Genomic DNA, 22,027 nt, shown 5'->3' with positions numbered 1-22,027 from the left:
TTTGCCAAAGAAACTCTTTGTTATTACTTATCGGTCCATAAATATTGACTGCCTAGTTTGGGCCCAGACCTGGGATAATTATTTTAAAAATACATGAATAAGGAAAATATGGAAGAAGAAGAATCAGGAAACAGAAGAATAACTTTTATTTTATCAAGAAGACTATATTTGCTTGTCTTTCCTCATCAGTTAATGAGTTGAGTCTTGAAAAGAAAAAGGAATTCCCAAAAATGTCTTTGTCAGAGATTTTAAAAAATTTCTTTATGTTTAAAAAGAAAATCTGCATATAGCTTACAATTTAAGGTGGTCTTTTTTACAAAAAACGTAGAAACTATCATCACAGTCAGACTACTATTAAATATTTTTTTAATTCATCATTATATATAAAAAAAACCCGTGGGTAGGTTGAGATATTTGAATACCACTGAAGACTTTTTTGCTATCCTGTGGTTAAAACCCGCCCTGCCTTGGAGGTGCAGGCTATCAAAGCAGTATACTGTTCTACTCTAGGTCTTGAGCCTCTCCATCAATCCTAGTCTGGCATCCTAAACTTCTACTTGATGTATCAAGAACAGCTGCTCAAGTTCCAGTGGCTTCTGGGCATATTTTAGAAATTCATTTGCTGTTTATAATTGATTTTAAGTGGAACTTGGCACTCTACCTTGAACAGCTTGCTAAATCAAGGGGAAATGACTGTTGCCTACCAACCAGATGATTACTGGCTGCATAGACTCGTCAGCATACTTTTGGAAGATCCAAAAATTCGGGAAAGCAGAACTAAAGGATTGCAAGGATAGATTTTCTCCTCCACGTTCTAGTTTCTTGATGTGTAATAGATACTAACATCTCTTTGTTCAGTGAATGTTCCTTGTCCCGGGAGGAACAAAACGTGTAGGTTGTAGAGCTTTGTTCTACCTCCAGCGTTCCTTCTGTCTACAGATATAACAGTTGACTTTGGCTGATGTTTGCGGATACCCTCAGGATCTGATGTTGACTTCAGAATAACAGACAAGCCCTTCTTTGGGCAGAGACTTCTATTGCTCTGTCAGTTCAAATGAGGCTCCCCTTTTGTTCTATACAACCACAGGCTGCCTCTCCTGCTTTCTCTGGGTTAATCACAGACAAGGCCCAACTGTTTGATATGTATCAGCTGAGAGTTATACAAAAGCACAGACCTAAATCTCAAATAACGAGAGGAAGAAGGATGCCTTCTTATCTGCCGGTGTCTTATCAAGTGCCTATTGGGTCTTAGAATGGACTCTGACCAAGAACTTAATTGACTGGTACTACTGGGGGCCTTAAACGCACAATTTATAACAGTATGAGGAAGCCTGTAACTATTAGGGAAGAGGAAGACGTACCCACAGTTTTTAAAAAGCATTGAGATGATCACTGTCTCAGTGTGCTGGTAGAACTTTAAGACTGGTCCCATGTGCACCAGGTCTTGCATATGATGAACACGTAAATTGTGTGTTGGTAGGAAACCATACCTATTATAAGTAGAAATGCTCCATTAAAAAAAAAAAAAAGATCTCTGCCTCTTAGAATTACTTATTTTGTTGGCAAAGTATCTTGAAAAGATTCACTCCATTCCTATTATTGTCTGCCATTTTCATGTCCTGGAAATAATTATACCTTTTTACTTTAAACATTGCCTATCAGCACATTGTTTCCTGGGGCAGGTGACCACCACTGAGCTTGGACTTTCAGTGCGGGCAGACTGGCTGTTTGAGGGGGCACCTGCCTGTAGCCACATGCACACAAGGAAGGGCCAGGACAAACCCTGTTAGAAGCAAGTCATTCTGATTGTAAACAAGAGTCACAGGTCAAGATTCTGAATGAGATGTTAGCGAACCTTAATTTCAGGAATTTTGTGAAAATCACAGATTGTGATATTTGTAAAGTACCTAGGATAATGTCTAGCGCACAGGCACACACACCAAACCGCAACTCTTTTTATCATTTGACATTGTCTGTTCTTTGTGTGCCATATGAATTGAAGGTTTAGTCACACTGTCACTAATCTTAAAGATGTGCCCGTCTTCCTTTTAATTTTAGTAAGGTCCAGAGAGTATGATTTTCTTTCTGCCTTTTTACTGTGACACTCATTTGGAATGTATGAGTGGTCCTGGGGAAAGTCATGATTTACTGATTTGCTTTCAGAAAAAAACACCTGAATCCTCCTAAGTACATGAAGTTTTTATTCAGAGATGTACAGAGTTCAGATTATGTCTTTCCCACCCCTTACAAATCAATTGATATTACCAGAAAAAATTTTAACTTCAAACACAAGTTACAGATCAGGCTGGTCTCCCCTTACTCAAGCCCAGTGGAGGTTAAAAGTTCCAAAATAATCCTGCCTTTATGTGAAGAGGGGGACAGCTTCCAAGTCCCAGTCTAAGGACCTGGTTTTTACATTTAAACTTTGGTTTACAATAGCCTGACCAGGTGGTGGCGCAGTAGTTAGAGCGTCTGACTGGGATGCGGAGAACCCAGGTTCGAGATCCTGAGGTCACCAGCTTGAGCACAGGCTCATCTGGTTTGAGCAAGGCTCACCAGCTTGGACCCAAGGTCGCTGGCTCGAGCAAGGGGTCACTTGGTCTGCTGTAGCCCCCACGTTCAAGGCACATATGAGAAATCAATCAATGAACAACTAAAGAACTGCAACGAAGAATTGATGTTTCTCATCTCTCTCCCTTCCTGTCTGTCTGTCCCTATCTGTCCCTCTCTCTGACTCTCTCTGTCTCTGCCACACAAAACAAACAAATAAACAAATAAAAAACTTTGGTATACAATAGTGTACAGTTTTAGTTTCCTAAAAGGTACACACACATTTACTCAGATATTTTTCCATATTAAACCTCTATTGGGCTATACATAGGAAAGAGTTATGGGTAAATACTTCTCATGATTCAGGGGATACATTATAAAAGGGTCAGTTCTGCCTAAGATTAGCCATGTTAATTCTCTGGTTCCCACAAAATGAAGTATGAGCCGTTGAAAAATACTTTAAGATGGATCTATTATTTTCTAATAATTATTGGTTGCTACAGTAACAAATACCTTTCTGACTAATGACTTCTATTCATGGACGTAGTGCTATAAAGTAATATATTCTTATCATTTGTATTTCTGGGTGGCTGAGTGAGGTAGGAACTATTTTTGACATGCAGGAGCAAACGCTGAAGCAGTGGGTTCTCTGCGCTTTCTGTCAGCAAAGGTATCAACTGCCAGAAATCCCTGATAAGTCCCATTTCAAGCAAGTAGAGTCTGGATAATGCCAGACTACAAGACAACAGTTAGTGCATGTGAACTGTCAGTACTGCCAAACTGAATGACCGTTCTCACCCAAAATAAACACCCTGAAGTTAAACAAAGCTAAGTCATCCATCTGTGAGATATGTAGTGGGGTTTAGCTAGTGGGAAAGACAGGCCTTTGATTGTCAAAGCAATCTTAAAGCACTGCCATGTTTCCAAGCCAGAGGTTGAAAAGTTCAAAGGGAAGCTTTAAAACATGATAACATTGTCTTGGAATTGGAGACATATGGTATTTGCTAAACAAATGGCAGGCTGAATGAATGTTAGATGAGCTGCACTTTGCTCTGGAGCCACCCAGGGCACAGAATTAAGAGCAGCTCTCCTGTCCCAACTTTACCGCTAACTTACTGTCACCAAGAAAAGTAGTTTAAACTCTTTGGAGCTCTGTTTTTCCAAGTGTAAAAAATAAGGGGACTGGCTCAGAGATTAGATAGGGGATCTTGTTTCCAATGGTCAGTTCTTGAGAATAAACTGTAATAAAAATGATTTCATTAAGTTTATGAACCCTTCATTGTCTTTTTTTAATAGACAAAGTGTCAGAGTTATTCAGGTACAGTAAAAAGTAAGGAAGTGAATGTTTAATTGGAAATATCAAATGAGAACCAAAGTCACAGATAAGATTTTGTTGAAATCTAAAATTTATTGTATCAAATGAACAACCTTTAAACTGTTAATATATCCTTCATTTTAGGTGTAGTGGTGTTAACTTCTCAACTATTAGGTTGAGTCATGAAATTGCATTTTTGTGGGTTAAGCATAGCCAGGCATCATCGGTTTCAGCCTATAAATGTGATCTCCAGGGGAACCAAGAACAGCGCTCTGTGCTCCTTCCTGGTTCCCTTTGTTTCTTGCAATAACGCTGGGCATTTGTTCTTCAATGTTCTTGAATGTAGTATTTGGGAGCATAAAGTCTTTTTGAAATCACTCAGTTCAATATTTTATTTTTAAAATGAAGAAAATAAGACCTCCATATTTCTCGGAATTGTAGTTCTTCTGTTATCCAGAATGACACTGAGACATTATAGACAAGCCTTTAATGTGTTTTGAATGTTCTGTCTGCCAGTATAAGGAACTGGTTTGATAAATGTATTAGGAATCATTCTCAGCAGTCGAAGTTGGCAGAAGGTATTGTGCTTTCGCCATTCTTATTGACAAAGATGTTAACATTTTAGGGGAAAAGATATTTTTAAATGGTTAATGCTAACAAGAAATACAATCTAAAGGAACATGGTAATATAAACATGATTTGAATCTGAAACATGATTCCCAAATACATTACTTTATAAGCTAAGCTTTCATTCTCTATGAGGAAACAATCTCCACTTGTAGATTTAGTTACTATTTATAGAAAGGTGTCATGGCTTAGCAAAATTAGAAATAGACTAAGTGCAAAGATATTTATAGGTTATGTGTTTGACTTGAATCTAACACACTGTGAAACCCTGCATTTTTCCTGACGTCTCTCTGCCATTTTCATGATAGAATCATCACATTTTAGAACACCTGGTTTAATATTTGTCAATAACAGTTTACACCGAAACCTACAAAACCCCAAATAATATAGCCCAACACCTTTTTCTTTCTTTCTTTCTTTTTTACAGAGACAGCCAGACAGAGGGATAGACAGGGACAGACAGACAGGAACAGAGAGAGATGAGAAGCATCAATCATCAGTTTTTCGTTGCGACACCTTAGTTGTTCATTGATTGCTTTCTGATATATGCCTTGACCATGGGCCTTCAGCAAACCGAGTAACCCCTTACTTGAGCTAGTGACCTTGGGTCCAAGCTGGTGAACTTTGCTCAAACCAGATGAGCCCACACTCAAGCTGGCGACCTTGGCGTCTCGAACCTGGGTCCTCCGCATTCCAGTCCGACACTCTATCCACTGCGCCACTGCCTGGTCAGGCTCATTTGTTCTTTTAATTGCAAAATCTTTGCTTCCTATGTTTACCTCTCAAAAATGGGATGAAGAAGTAAACAAGGCTATGACCTTGGTGTTTGGAATGAAGTAAACAGAAGACCTTTAATGATGACATGTTAATGTGAATATAGTTAGAAGTTATATCCAGATTTAATGGCCGTTGAACCATTTGATATCGACCCCAGGACAAGTCTGTTACATTTTGACAAATTTGCCAGTTTGCCAAACCCTAGAAAGAAACATCAAGTAAAGCTTTGAAACAAAGGCCTGTGGGAAACATGGCTTAAGTCTCACGCTCTTTCGTTTTGTTTTTCCTGATAGAAATATGAGTTCAGCTGGCCCTGATGGGAGGAAAGTGATGAGAAGGTGTGACGGCCTGATTGACTCGCTGGTCCATTATGTCCGAGGAACCATTGCAGATTACCAGCCAGATGACAAGGTGATGTGGGAGTTAAATATCTCACATACGGACTTCTCTTTGTCTTACTAAGACTCCTCAGAGGATTTCTGAAGTACCTGTTTGAGTTTAGCTTTATTCATTTACTCATTTACTGAGCTTAAGATTTCCCATACATGCTTAGAAATATTAAAATCTGTGAAGGCCCAGTGCTTTGACCTTTTCAGATCTAAATTTCTTTTAGCAACTCTATGTAGATATTTGAAAAGAGCCCAAATGCCACAAACGTGCTCCTCTGTATAATCTTTCTTGATCATTACTACCACCCACCAAATAAAAATAGAAATTGAGAAATCTCACACTACCCCCCCCCATTCCACATCTACTGAAATTCTCCCTCTGAAATACCGTTTGGTTTATACCATATCTCTCTAATACTACCTCTGCAGTCCTAGTTTGTAGAAGTTTTATACTGATTATTACAACTGACTCCTGAGTGGTCCCTACAAACATCTCCCCCTGTTTTCCAACCCCACATGACTACTAAGTTATGTATTTCAAATGCAGAATTATTCTGAACAAACATACTCTTAGAAAAGTAAACTAGAACGGCTCTACAAAGTTATAAGAAATTCAGCCTCCTTATCGTTGTGCTCATGACCTTTCATGATCTAGCCTTAACCTTTCTAACCATACCCATTCCACTCCCCCAAGCTCCCTACAGTTCAAGCATCCAGGAAACCTGGTAAGAGCTAAAGCCTAATAAGTCTTGTGAGATCACACTTAAGAAAGGATGTCTGGCCTGACCTGTGGTAGCGCAGTAGATAAAGCATTGACCTGGAGCGCTAAGGTCACCGGTTCAAAATCCCAGGCTTGCCCAGTCAAGGCACATATGGGAGTTGATGCTTCCTGCTCCTCCTCCCTTCTCTCTCTCTCTCTCTCTCTCTCTCTCTCTTTCTCTTCTCTAAAATAAGTAAGTAAAGTCTTATTTAAAAAAAAAAAGAAAAAAAGGGATGTCTGTATATATATGATCAATATTTATGTCTTTTCTCAGGCCACAGAGAACTGTGTGTGCATTCTTCATAACCTCTCCTACCAGCTGGAGACAGAGCTCCCAGAGAAATATTCCCAGAGTATCTATATTCAAAACCGGAATATCCAGACTGACAACAACAAAAGTATTGGGTGTTTTGGCAATCGAAGCAGGAAAGTGAAAGAGGTATGTTGGGAGGGCTTCAAAAGAAAAGGTGTTTATGTGAGTATATTTCTGAGTGCTGACTATACTAGGGTGGGCAAAAGTAGGTTTACAGTTGTGAGTACATGAAACACAGGGTTTATTTTTGTATTACTATTCACTAATCATTGTATTATTTTCCATATAGACAGTGAGAGACTTATTTTGGCCCACCCCTAATCAGACGTTATTTTGAGTTTTTTTAGTCCTTACGAGATGTATCCTATTAATACCCTCACTTACTGAAGAGGAAACAGAGGTACAGAAAGGTTAATCAGCTTCCCCCAAATAATGCAGCAGATTAGTCGAGAGGATGGGATTCAATTCCAAGCAGTCAGGCTTCTGATTTGCATTGTTAGCTGTTAAATCATGCTGCTTTATGCTCTATAGCTTAGGAAATAGGTTTAATGCAACATGGCCAATGGTGTATAAATTGTTTTAACATTAAAAACAGCCTTGATGTTCAGATTTGGACATTATAAAAATAAACTCTGGACATCCTGAAGGCAAAACCCATAGGAAGCAGTACTGTCCGTCCTGGCATTTCTTGCAAACCGGAAGAACGGGGCCTGTCCTGCCCTTCGGAGTGTTGTATTTGTGAACTAGGAGAACAGCCAGTCAATTTAGAATTCTGATGTGATTCCAGACCACTTCACTGGACTCTGAGGGAAGAGGCCTGGTTTTCTTATCTTTAGAGAGTTTGTGCCTAATTTAGCTTTTAGTTTAACAGTAACCTGAACACTATTCTGGGACAGCCTATGCTTTATTCTCTGAGTCCTTTCTCTCCGTGACATGTAAAGTTGAGGGGTATGGGATGTTGCTGGGGAGAAATCATCATCGTGGGCTAAAAGTTAAATGATTGGAAGTCATCATACATATTTGCCTTTTCATTTCTGTTTCAGGGGCTTCTTATTATACCAACTATTAGTTGCTCTGACTAGGCAGTATTTCTAGTCTCTTGATGTGGGTATAGAATTGTAGACATCCCTTAAAGGCATTAATTCCAGATTTTATCCTGTGTGTGGTAAGCAATACCAGGACGTTCCCATGCCAGAGGAGAAAAGCAACCCCAAGGGTGTGGAGTGGCTGTGGCACTCCATTGTGATACGAATGTACCTGTCCTTGATCGCCAAAAGTGTCCGAAGCTACACCCAGGAGGCGTCTTTGGGAGCACTCCAGAATCTCACGGCAGGAAGTGGACCAGTGAGTATCACGCCTGCTTTATGACTTTAAAGTAATGACATTAGAGACATACCCACATTAGGGTTAGACATGAGACAGTGAAGTAAGAACAAAAGTTTTTTCACTTCCGTGAAGACAGGTCTCAGGAATTGCCAGAGTTGCAGAGTTCCAGAACGTTCTGCCTCAGCTTCCGCCCCGCCCAGCCACTGCAAGTGAAAAAGTCATACAGACTGATACTGGTCAGGGCTCTTTCAGTTATACATCTCAACCCTATCTAAACTGGCTTAGGTAAAAATAATAATAATAAAATAATAAATGATTTCTTGGCTTATATAACTGAGAAGCTCAGGACGGGTCTTCCCTTCGTCATTGGGACGTAGGTGCCCCAGCAGTTAGAATCATGACTCTTATCTCCGGGCTCTGTTTTCCTTTGTTGGTTTCATTCTTAACAGCTCTCTTCATGTTGTAGCAAAGGTAGCCACTACAGATTTCAGGCTACATTTATCCAGCCTAATGTCCTTATAAGAAAAGAAATTACTTTTCGCCCAGTAGCTCCGTTAAGAACTCAGAGAATGAGTCTCCCTTACCCATTCTGAGTCAGGACCTGCGGCCAAGAGTCTGTGATGTTCTAATTGGCCAGGTCTGGGTCATGTGCCTATGAGTGAATTTCAGAAGCATGGTTGGAGCAGGAGAAGGTCACTGCCACTTGTACCCACTGGACTGGACTGGCATAGTAAAGGAGTAAGTAGCACCTTATGGAAAATCAGTGTTATTGCCAAAAGGACTAATGAATGCTGGGCAGGCAAGCACAACAGATGTCCACTGCAGCATGGCATTGGAAGGGACATCTGTACTTCTGTGTTCAAGAAATTCAATTACACAATATAAAGAGCTGTTTCTCACTTAATTTATACTAGCAAAGTCAAAATACATAAAACAGTAAAAGCTTATTCCCTTCCTCATTTTTTTTTTTTTGCACCTTGTTACACATAGTTAGGGATGCTATAAATTATTTTATTTATTTATTTTTAAAAGACAGAGAGAGAGTCAGAGAGAGGGATAGACAGACAGGAACGGAGAGAGATGAGAAGCATCAATCATCAATTTTTCCTTGCAACACCCTAGTTGTTCATTGATTGCTTTCTCGTATGTGCCTTGACTGCAGGCCTTCAGCAGATGGAGTAACCCCTTGCTCGAGCCAGCGACCTTCGGTCCAAGCTGGTGAGCTTTTGCTCAAACCAGTTGAGCCCGCGCTCAAGCTGGCGACCTCGGGGTCTCGAACTTGGGTCCTTCTGCATCCCAGTCCGACTCTCTATCCACTACGCCTCCGCCTGGTCAGGCAGGATGCTATAAATATAATAGCATTTAACTATTGAACTAAACTTATATTCTTTGCTTTGGTCATAAAGTGATTAGAATAAACTTCCCCAAAATAGTTTATTGTATGGCCAATCTCTGTACCCATCCTTATAGGGGAAAGCACTCTTGTAGACCACAAAAATATTATTTATTCTTCGAGAAACCATATTAATTCTTTAATGTATTTACACAGAAGCTTGCTCTGCTTTGAATAAAATTGTGAAGTACTAAAGCCAACATTTATCTTTCACTGTGGTTAAGAATACAAACAAACTTTTAATCTGGTTTTCTGCCAAATGTACTTTTATACAAATAGAAGTGGGAAACTACTAAAGAGACCTGAATGACACTGAGACATTAATTTATCATTCTTACCTTCTCGTTTTCCCAAGCTACGTTTCCCAGCACCATTTCTGTGACTTTCCCAAACTACAGAAGCCGTCTTATTAACTACTAACATACATGAAAATGTCAGAAATTAAATTGTGGTATATGTGTGTATTTAAGCTTGTTCTGATCCGAGTATAGCTCACTATGACAAGACCCTTTAAGCTTGGATTTTAGCCTCTTGCACTCCAACATCACTCATGGAATCCAAACAACAGAGATACCTGCATAACTGCCCCAAATGTGTCAAGGCATTGAAAATCATATCTATCTAACCTTAGACCCGTCCAGTCCCCCAAAGGTGGCCTACTCTAACCTAGTATTAATGCATACTCAAGCTCATTAGAACTGAACTTGCCTCAAGATTTATAGGAGAAAGGATTAGCAACATGGAACAATGTTATAAAGACCTTTTGTTCTTATAACTTATGAGATGCTTTTTATTATCATTTTGACTTCTATGAATAATTGTTCATTTTCTTAATTTTGTTAGATTGTGTGATTAAAAAATACTTGATTTTGTAATCATTTTATGATCAAAGCAAAGAATAAATTTCCAAAAGGAATGATTGGATAGAAAATCATGAAAAGCATATCATTACATATAGTTCCAGAAAATAATCAGTCCGTAAACCTTATGTTCATAACTGAGATAGTGCTGATCAACTGATGGCCATATGCCTTCAATGGCAGTGAACCTAATCTGAAATGAATAGCTTCCTAAAAGATAATTATATAGTGTAAGTATAAAATCATGACATAATTTCTAGTCTGTAAAACTAGCCTGACCAGCCAGTGGCACAGTGGAGAGAGCATCAGACTGGGATGCAGAGGACCCAGATTCAAAACCCCAAGGCTCACCAGCTTGAGCCCAAAGTCACCTGCTTGAGCAAGGGGTCGCACGGTCTGCTATAGCCCCGGTCAAGGCACATATGAGAAAGCAATAAATGAACAACTAAGGAGCTGCAACGAAGAGTTGATGCTTCTCATCTTTCTCCCTTCCTGTCTGTTTATTCCTATCTGTCCCCCTCTCTGTCTCTGTCTCTGTCACAAAGAAAAGTCTGTAAAACTAACTTAATATAAACTTTATTAGTTCAGACATAATAATCATTCTAATAACAAATAAGGAAAAGGGATATATCCATAAAATTTACCCATTTAGCAAACTAAGTATAGTATAAAGTATAAGTTTATAAGAACAGTATAAATAAAAAGTGGAATATAAATTTAAAAATTAGAGTACAAGCTTTCAGTTATAAGATAAATTTAGGTCCTTGGGATGTAATGCACAACATGGTGAACATAGTTAACAATACTGTATTGTATAGATGAAAGTTGCTAAGAGAGTGGATCTTAAAAGTTCTCATCACAAGGAGGAAAAATATTTTTAACTGTGTGGTATGTGGTGATGGATGTTAACTAAACTTGTTGAAGCAATGATTTCATAATACATACATATATCAAATCATTATATTATATACCAAAAACTAATACAATGTTATATGGCAGTTACATCTTTTTTTTTTTTTTTTTTGGTTTTTTTCCTGAAGTTAGAAGCAGGGAGACAGTCAGACAGACTCCCATATGCACCCAACTCCCAACTGGGATCCCCCCCGGCATGCCCACCAAGGGGCAGTGCTCTGCCCATCTAGGGCGTTGCTCCATTTTGGCCAGAGCCATTCTAGCACCTGAGATGGAGGCCATGGAGTGGTCCTCAGCACCCAGGCCAACTTTGCTCCAATGGAGCCTTGCTTGCAGGAGGGGAAGAGAGAGACAGAAAGAAAGGAGAGGGGGAGAGGTGAAGAAGCAGATGGGCACTTCTCCTGTGTGCCCTGGCTGGGAATCAAACCCGGGACTTTTACACACTGGGCTGACGCTCTGCTGCTGAGCCAACTGGCCAGGGTCAGTTATATCTTAATAAAATAAATATTTAGATTAAACATCACATTGTAAAAGTTAATAGTTGTTGAAATAAACACTTTTCAAGTTTCTAAAACACTTTAGAACAACTTAACTTGACATCTGTTGGAAAAAATACCACATACCCCCTACCATGCCACACCTTACCCCAAAATCATTTCCAACAGGATGTAAATGTGAAAGGTAAAACAATAAAGCTTCTAAATGGCAACGTGGAAAAATATTTTCATGATCTAGAATAGGGAAAGATTTCTTAAAAGTGGACACAAAAAAACATTAACCATAAAATAATTTTATAAATTGACTACATTAAAATTAATAACATGCTATTATGCTATGAAAAGACATTGTTAAGACAGTAAAAAGGTAAACTGTACAGTAGGAAAATATTTTTGTAAGAAAGGGTGGTATCTAGAAAATAATGAATCTAACTAAGTTAACAGTAAAAATATTTGAAGTGTTTTAACCTCATCAGTAATCAAGACAATATGAACTGGGAGTGTCATTTGCATACAGCTGACCAACTAATTAACATCATTCTCATATACTCTCCAAAGCCAAAATATAAAATCTCTATTTGGGAAATCTGATTGTTTATCTTCCTTCCTAGACAAATTCTAAAGACATCCCACTTCAGACTGTCCTGTTCCCTCAGTGAATCAGAATTAATAAGACTCTGCTGTGTTTTCTTCTAGTTGAGCAAACATCATTTGATGATCCAGAGTTCATCTAGGCTTGCATGTTTCCAATGATTATTTTTATATACTAATAGCACAGCTCTTTATTGTGCATAAGAATATGTCATTAATGGTATAATATAATATACATATAAAGCAAGATTTTAATTTTAAAAGCTTCTTATATTTTAAAACAAAAATATTAAGAAATAAGTGTTGGAATCCATGGGAGTCCGAAAGACCAGAGTAACAGGCTCTATTGAAAGGAAGAAAGGGACCCTGCTGGGCACTTCTCCCGGGGAGAAAGGCACCGGTACAAGCTAGGGGGACAAATGTTATAGGGTCAGGAAGAATTTCGAGCATGTGGGTGTTGAATCAAAAGTCCTGGTATGTCCGGAGCCCCTCCTTGGGGTGGCTTGTCAGCTTTTTGGAATTCCTCTGTCTCAGGGGCGATAGTCCAGTAAGGGTGAGGTCTGACAGATAAGTGGAACATCAAGAGGGCAGTTTGGGCCTGACCAGGCGGTGGCGCAGTGGATAGAGCATCGGACTGGGATGCAGAGGACCCGGGTTCGAGACCCCAAAGTCGCCAGCTTGAGTGCGAGCTCATCTGGTTTGAGGAAAAGCCCACCAGCTTGAACCCAAGGTCGCTGGCTCCAGCAAGGGGTTACTTGGTCTGCTGAAGGCCCACGGTCAAGGCACATATAAGAAAGCAATCAATGAACAACTAAGGTGTTGCAACGCTCAATGAAAAACTAATGATTGATGCTTCTCATCTCTCTCCATTCCTGTCTATTTGTCCCTGTCTATCCCTCTCTCTGACTCACTCTCAGTCTCTGTAAAAAATTAATTAATTAATTAAATTTAAAAAAAAGAGGGCAGTTTGGAATTCACATATCTATCAATAATAATATGTGACTTTAGTCCATCTTGATTCTCATCAAGTGCCTTCTGAGATGATAGTAAATCTTTAGGAAAAATTGATAGCATATTTATTTATATAGTTCATTTCAATAAGCATTTATATAAGACCTATCATATTGTAGGAACTGAGGGGGGAAAATGGATAAGATAGATTTCCTCCTTTCAAAGATTTTATGCTATAATAGTAGAGATACACAATTTAGTATAGTTGTAACCTAAAGAATTAGGAAGTAACGGTGGTGGTATGGTGGATAGAGCATTGACCTGGGGCATTGAGGTCCCGGGGCAACATGATCCCAAGGTCACTGGCTTAAGCAAGGAGTCACTGGCTCAGTATGAGTCCTCCAGTCAAGGCACATATGATAAACAATCAATGAACAACTAAAGTGACTTAACTATCAATCAATGCTTCTCTTCTCTCTCTCTCTCTCTCTTAAAAAGAAAAAAAAAGAATTAAGGAGTAACAGTAAGGAAAGAGAGGAAAGACGATGCCAGGCTGTGAAGGACTATATATGCTAATACTAAGACATTTCAACATCATTCTGAAGGCAATCGGGAGTCATCACAGCATTTAAACTTGAGGTGGAATATAATAAGATCAAACTTCAAAAGGATCATTCTGGGGATTTAGAAATCCCCACTGGTGTCTAAGAAACAGCAAATTTACTAGCAACGTTGGTTCCTGGTGGAGATTGGAGACCATACATTTACGAAGTGGCAACCTGCAAATGCACCATTTCACAATATATGGTGACCAAGTATAAAATCAATTTTTCAGTTTTAGGGGGTAGGTGAAAAAAAGCTAGAATGATAAAAGAGCTAAGGGTATTAGAAAGTTAGTGTTTGATGTGATGTTTCTGTACCTTAATCTAAATAAGAAAGAACTTAAAGGCAGGAGAGAATGGATAATGTGAGGTGTGGGGTAAAGTTTGAGATGAAGGAGCAGGAGTTCTTGGCGAGGCTAAGGAAGAACATGGTGGGAGAGAGAGCAAGGAGAACAGGAAGTTGTGTTCAGAGTCTAACATTGGAGTTGATGTTCTCAAAGTCAAGCTGTATCTGCGTGGATATGGATTCTGTGTGACCATGGAAGTGCATGGCTCATGTACAGAAAAGTTGAAGGTCAGTGACTTTTGATGTGGTCGCCTGCAATGGATAGGCGGTGGAGAAGACTGTGAGCCAATCTCTGAAGCCCCCAGTGGATGTTGGGAAATGACGAATAGGTCTTGATATGACAAAGGAAATGCTATGGGAGTGATAGAGCTGAATGTCAGTGACTCAAAAAAGCAGAGTTTTAGATATGAGGGAAGACAAATACTAGACAAGCCATTGGGAAGAGAGGCATGTTAAATGTACCTCCGTGCCCGAGACATAGGGGTTGTACAGAATAAATAGCCTCCTCTCCAGGAGGCAGGATTCTTCTCAGAGGAGAGCTGATAATGTGGAATGTTTTGTGAATTAGTGAAAGACAAAATATAACTTATGATAAAGACAAACATTCTAAAATAATGGTTATTAAAGCTTTGTTGAGTCAAAGAGGCTTTGAGTATCTAAAAGTTATGGATCCTCTCCCTGAGAATGTTTATTATAAACGCAAAAGTAGTTTTAAGGATCTCCTGTATTCTCCATATATATTGGACCCTATTTTAAGAGCCCCTGTTCTTAAATGTACAGGGGAGAATGTAAGAAGAACAACAATCTGTAGGAGGTAGGGGAAAACAAGCAGTGTTTAAATAAGATACACAGAGAAGATACATCCTGAAGAATGGTCATGAATTACAGAAATTATGGTGACCTCAGAGAGCTTCAAATAGAAATCTCTATAACATTAGCAACACAGAAAATAAGGCCTCAGTATTGTTAGAGGTTTATCAATGCTAGGAAGAATCTAGTCAGAACTCAGATGCCATGAAAATAGGTGACCAGCCTACTTCCAATGAGATTTGCTCCTAGTGGATGTGGACCAGCAATTTGCATATGCAGTGCCTGACACAAAGCATAGAATTACAGATAAACTAACTGGCAATACATATCTATTTAAAAGCCCAATGTCTTTTTTAAGAATAAACTGACTTTTAAGAAATGAGTAAGTTTATTAAAATATATAAAATGCCAAAATTTGAACAAGAAGAAACAGAGAAAAATGAGTAAGCCAACAACCAATAAATATAATGTCACTTTGTACAACATTGATTCTAAAACACTGTCTTTATCACATTATTTTCACAGTGATGAGCTCAAGATGTTAATAGAGGGCAGATGGATCAATAGAAAGAAAAGGAAAAGACAGGCCCATTTTATCTATAACAGATGCAAAAAGATGTAGCTAATCCAGTGTTATATTTAAAAATACTGCATAAACTCTTTTTATCCAGTAATGCAATTGAAAACCCAATGAGAATTTAAAGACAATATCTTTAAGCTGATTTTATCGCAACTCTGGTTTTTAAAACACCTTGCTCAAGCTCTAGTAATCTACAGAACCTTACTATTACCATGAAGTCTAATGCGATCGTATTTATAGGATGTATCTTACAAAACAGATGCCGGTGTCGGTAGCGCAGACCGTGGTCCAGAAGGAAAATGGCCTGCAGCACACTCGGAAGATGCTGCATGTTGGTGACCCAAGTGTGAAAAAGACTGCAGTCTCCCTGCTGAGGAATCTGTCACGGAACCTTCCCCTGTGCAATGAAATTGGTGAGTCTCTAAGAGTGTCTAGATGTAATGTGACCATATCGCAAAATACAAGTGCAGTAAAACATTGTCGTTATCACGTTCTTTTTTTTTTTTTTTTACAATGATAGACTGAAAATGTGAATAAAGAGCAAAATGTGACAAGCAGTCCTGACTTGTATGCACCCAGACATCAAGGGCAGACTTTCTCACTAGGTCTCAATTAGGACTTTCTTCATATCTAGCATTATTTTTGTTGTTTAATTACTGAGGAAGAACAAATTTAGACCATACTAATAATTAACAAGATAAGTAACATATTCGATATTTTTCAGCCCTCAGCCATGGCATCCAGTGCCGTCTTTTTAATCCATGCGCTGCCTTTCAGAATGTCCTCTGTGTGGTCTATTGAAGCACCACTCTTCTGAAACATTAAAATCACTCACACAGCGGTTGTTCACTTTAGAAACTTGGCCATTGTTGGACTAGAAACATGGATAGACAGATGATCATTAAAAATAAAAATAGACAAAAAAGAGTCACTGAATATGTGGATTCAGCTACATGGTTTTAGAATAAATACATTGAACATGTTTGCTCCTTTTTTGAGTCTGTATTATTGACAAAAACAGTAACTATGTTATACTCACATAATAATTTTTCATTTATTTGCTTCATACCTAGAAATATCTGCTAACTGTGTATCAACTCAAAAACTATAAAATGGGATAATAGGAAGACTATGTTAACCTGTTAACCTTTTTTTCTTTTTCTTTTTAAGGGAAAAAGAGAGATAAGGACAGACAGGAAGGGAGAGAGATGAGAAGCATCAACTCATAATTGCAGCACTTTAGTTCATTGATTGCCTCTCATATGTGCCTTGACTGGGGGGCTCCAGCTGAGCCAGTGACCCTTTGCTCAAACCAGTAACCTTGGGCTCAACCCAAGGGTCATGTCGATGATCCCACACTCAAGCTGGCAACCCTGTACTCAAGCTGGTGAGCCTGCACTCAAGCCACTGACCTCAGGGTTTCAAACCTGGGTCTTTAGCATCCCAGGTTGACACTTTTTATTTACTGTTCCACCACCTCGTTAGGCAATGTTAACATTAATTATGCATCCTAATGCTCCCTAAATTAGTCATTTCACTAAAATTATAAACAAATTTTTTAAATTTTTTAACAGATTGGATTATTCTGAAATTACACACACATGGCATCAGAGATATTGAAGTCTGTGGTTATGTTTTGTTGGGGTTTTTTTGTATTTTTCTGAAGCTGGAAACGGGGAGGCAGTCGGACAGACTCCCGCATGCACCCGACCAGGATCCACCCGGCACGCCCACCAGGGGGCGATGCTCTGCCCATCCGGGGCATCGCTCTGTTGCGACCAGAGCCAGTCTAGCGCCTGAGGCAGAGGCCATGAAGCCATCCCCAGCGCCCGGGCCATCCTTGCTCCAATGGAGCCTTGGCTGCGGGAGGGGAAGAGAGAGACAGAGAGGAAGGAGAGGGGGAGGGGTGGAGAAGCAGATGGGCGCTTCTCCTGTGTGCCCTGGCCGGGAATCGAACCCGGGACTTCCTCACACCAGGCCTACGCTCTACCACTGAGCCAACCGGCCAGGGCCTGTGGTTATGTTTTAATAACGTCATCTGCAAAGGCAGCCAGCAGCGCAACACTGGACAGGTGGTTTCATGCCCATTATAAATATAAATATAAAGAGAGCCTGGACATTTTTTAGGCAATCTAAAAGAAACTTTGCCATCGGCACTTTCAAAATGATGAAAGTGTTCTCCCCATTGTCTTCTGTGGACTTTTGTGCTCTACTTCAATCAGCTGTATTATCTTTTGATTATTTTTCTTTCCCCAAATAAAGGGTTGGCTCCATCTTTAAAACCTCGCTGATGAAAATTAGTGCACTGTACACATTACGCCTGTGCCTCAGGGCAGTGCTGCCCGGTCTCGGGTTCGGTCCTCTCACTGTCGGAAGACAGAGCTGCAGCTCCATAGCTTATGTAAGATGATTTCACTGCTAACCCTCCCCTCACTTTAAAGGCAATAGTGGGAAGAGGTTTCAGCAAGACAAATAGTTTTTAAATTCTAAATTGGCTTTGTGTCCATGAGTCAGAGTATTAATAGCCAGGAATAAATGAAAGACAACTGTGTGGTGACAGAATAGTGGGTCTGCATCCTGCAATGCTCCTTTGCCACAGGTCACCTTGGCCAGTCACTTAACTGCCCCAAACAGGGAGATTAATATTTGCTGCCAACAGTGTTTTCCCTGGGATCAGATGACATACTGTACAGTATGTGCAAGCAAGAGGAAGTATTTGGATACGTCTCTAGAATCTCAGGTCACATTCATTGTTACAAATATTTTCAAACATCCAGCTAATGTCTTGGTTGAGTTTTTAGCCAGTCAATAAATCTACCTCAACAATATGACATTGAGCTATAACTTTCCAGTATCATGATAAGGCCTTTAATTTTATATGTCACTATTAAAGGTCCAATTTTAATTGTTCTAATGTAAATGTATTTATGGATATCCCCAGTGTGTGTGTGTGTGTGTGTGTGTGTGTGTGTACATACACATATGGTGGGGCAAAGGTAGGTTTACAGTTGTGAGTACATGAAGGTTTATTCTTGTCATTATTAGTTATTGTATTGTTTTCCATATGAACAACTGTACACCTACTTTTGCCTTACCCGGTATTATACATATATATATGCACAGAGAGAGAGAGAGAGAGAGAGAGAGACCTAAAGACCCTCCCTTGGTATACTGTAGAGTTAAGCTTTGTTGATATAAACAGTTATACTACTTTTCTAAGAAAAACAAACATGCTACAAAATCTTGAAGACTCTATCTCAGGGGTCCCCAAACTACGGCCCGCGGGCCACATGTGGCCCCCTGAGGCCATTTATCCTGCCCCTGCCGCACTTCCGGAAGGGGCACCTCTTTCATTGGTGGTCAGTGAGAGAAGCATAGTTCCCATTGAAATACTGGTCAGTTGGTTGATTTAAATCAACTAACTTTACTTGTTCTTTATTTTAAATATTGTATTTGTTCCCATTTTGTTTTTTTTATTTTAAAATAAGATCTGTGCAGTGTGCATAGGGATTTGTTCATAGTTTTTTTTATAGTCTGGCCCTCCAATGGTCTGAGGGACAGTGAACTGGCCCCCTGTGTAAAAAGTTTGGGGACCCCTGCTCTATCTTCTCTAATTCTCACTGCTCCTTAAACATGGCACCCTACATTTCAGCCTCAAAATTAATCTGTAGCCGTGGACGTCCATGCTGGTTGTGGTGAGGAAGGAGAGGTGGGGCTCCCTCCGTGGGAATCGGTCTCCACGTGGGCAGCCTGGCTCTCCGCAGCCGCTACTGCACCCTGCAGAGACGTGGATTGGGCCTTTTCTGTTGTGATTGCCGCAGACTTATTTTTTATGTTTTCAACCTAAGTTCAGTGGAAGAAAAATTCATGTCATCAAGGCCTTTAATTCTATGGTTTAATTTATTAAAAAAGAGGAAGCCTTCTGGTAACAACTCATCTCTATTGAGAACTTACTGTGCCCAGGGTACTATGATACAGTAACACATATTAATTTGTTTATCCCTCACTGTGTGAAGTAGATACTGTTATTACCCCAATTTATAAATTAGGAAAAATCAAGCATGGCGAGGGTAGGTAGCTTCCCAGACCACACAGCCATTAAATGGCAGAGACAGGACTGAAGCTAAATTATGGCTTCACAGGTTGAGATCTAAGCTCTTAACACTATGCTATGCTGTAATGCTTAAATGCAGAGAAAGTGTTCTGGCCTTTGAGCAGAAAGTACATCTTTCCTGTCAGTGGGTCCAGGTATTATCACAGGATACATAGCGGCAGATCCTTTTATTGAGTAAGTCTCCGTTATAGGCATAGTGGTTGCTGGAAAACCAGAAATGAATACAATGATTATCTTCAAGAGATGTGTAGCCTCATTGGGAATTCAGACAACAGCATAACTAATTATAACCCAGTATCATAGAGAGAGGAGTACAGTTCCGGGTGCCACATAAACTCAGATGAAAAAATAAAATGAAGCAGAAGTATTTCTTGTATAACTGCAATGAACTCAACACTGTTACACAGCTGTGAGGAGCAACAAAAGCAAGAGAAACATGCTTCATATCTTTTAAGGAGAGTCCAAAGTATTTAGAGAAAAAGAGGAAAACATACATGAAAAGAATTATTAGAGAAATGGCGCCATGAGGAGCGCAACCAACAAATCTCCCCAAAATTTTAACAAGTTCATCAACCAGAGACAGAAAAATCTATCCTTGGAGCGTATGGAAGTTCCACACACTGAAGGGCGAAGGTAGGATCAAGCGAAAAATTGACTAAATATATAATCAACCCTGAAGGAAATAAGTTGGACAAAGAAACACTCTGCCTTCCTCACTAACCTGAGCAAAGGCTGCTTTCACTTGGAACTGACAGTTGGGGGGAGAGGGGCTAAGGGTGTGGAGGAAGCTAGGCTGCAGCACGACGTTCGTTCAAGCCGAGGAAAGAGTGTGCCTGTGGTGGGTCAGCCCGCACGGGCAATCCAGCCACTCACACATGCCGCGAGCAGCCGCCTGAGCAGCCGCCAGTGCGCCACAAGCAGCACCTGCCAGCGGCGCGCAGGGAGTGCGCCAAAGCAAACTTCCCTACGCCCGAGTTTCTCTAGGTGAGCGTGGTGCCTCACCCAGCCATTCAAGCTATCAATCAAGCGTTGGGGGAGGGGTGTGCGGGCAACTTGCAGTCCTTTCTGTAGCAGATCGGTGGATCTAATCGCTGAAATTAGATTAACCCACAGTCTGCTCACCTCCCAACTGACCTACGCAGCTCTAATTGACAAGATCTCTCTCAGTTCAGCAATCCAAGACAAGAGGCGTGATATTTTTTAGTGCCTCTTGCTAAAGGGGTGGGGGCAACTTCTGATTGGCAGAGCTTTCATACTCAGGGATATACGCTAAAAAGAGGGACTTGGTAGATTTTAAGACCTCCTGTACTGCAGGCAGCAGCTACAGCATCTTCTTCCCAGCCAAAACAGGCTACAAAGTGCGGAAAGCCTGGGGAGAGTGCTCCCACAGAGTGCTAGGCTACTTAACAGGCCTGGAGGCTCATAGAAAGTCACCTTGAGAGCAATTGGGTCCCAGCCCCGCCTGATTACGCTGGCAGTTCTGACTGCCAGAGCCTTACCCAGAGCCCTGCATTGAGTGGGGATAGAGTGGGGATTTGCCAGCGCTGTGAGCCTCTTACTCCCCAGGCAGAGGCAGCGGCAGCCTCATAGCTGGATCATTAGGCTGCTAATTCAGGAAGGAGAGACTAGGAGAGAGGCTCCGGGAAAACGAACTCTTTCATTGTCAGAGCCTGCAAACGCTAACAAGCCTTGACTACCAACGAGACTGAAGCCAAATATATGACATTGCCATAGAGTCTCATCAACTGCAAATCTCTACCTAAGCGTGCCACAGGGGCAGAGCCTGTGGTACAGAGTCACATACCAGGAAGAGGGAGAAGAAAGAAAAAGAAAGAAGAAGTTAACCTCTCAAAATCAAGAAAAATCCACAGACTTCTAAATTGTTCCACTATTTTTTTGTTTCTTTCATCTTCTTGCCTTTATTATTATTATTTCTATTTCCTCCACCTTGGTCCTTTTATTCTCTGCCCGTCTTATTCTTTCCTTTTCTTGAACTACACTACCCATAAGTGTTACATTTTATTTCTTTTCTTCTTCCTTTCTCTCCATGAGGGTTACACTCCAAAACCCTTAACTCTCTCTCTCTTTTTGTTTTTTTTTCTTTTTTCTTCCTTTTCTTTTCCCCTTTTTCTTATTTCTCCCTCTCTATTAGTTTATTCTTTTTTCCTTTTACTTTTCCTCTCATTCAATCCTCATTCATGAACAAATTATTTAATTTGGGACTCAAGTGGTTTTTTTTGTGGCATTTTGGGTGCTTTTTACTTTGTTTTTTAACTCATTAGCATTCCTCCCAACCCAGGATCTCCATTCTATT

General features: G+C 40.1%; 1 protein-coding gene across 1 annotated transcript in view; it reads left to right on the top strand.

Moving 5' to 3' along the window:
- PKP2 (plakophilin 2) overlaps window positions 1-22,027 on the top strand; it is a 103,771-nt gene that overhangs the window by 67,551 nt on the left and 14,193 nt on the right. Inside the window, exons 7-10 of the mRNA XM_066258091.1 lie at window positions 5,563-5,680; window positions 6,693-6,857; window positions 7,902-8,075; window positions 15,859-16,012. Coding sequence (XP_066114188.1) covers window positions 5,563-5,680; window positions 6,693-6,857; window positions 7,902-8,075; window positions 15,859-16,012 — 611 coding nt within the window. The remainder of the gene's footprint in view (window positions 1-5,562; window positions 5,681-6,692; window positions 6,858-7,901; window positions 8,076-15,858; window positions 16,013-22,027) is intronic.

The sequence above is a fragment of the Saccopteryx bilineata genome, chromosome 2 (genome assembly GCF_036850765.1).
Source record: "Saccopteryx bilineata isolate mSacBil1 chromosome 2, mSacBil1_pri_phased_curated, whole genome shotgun sequence".
NCBI classification, from domain to species: Eukaryota; Metazoa; Chordata; class Mammalia; order Chiroptera; family Emballonuridae; genus Saccopteryx; species Saccopteryx bilineata.
This window is presented reverse-complemented; position numbering and strand designations above follow the sequence as displayed.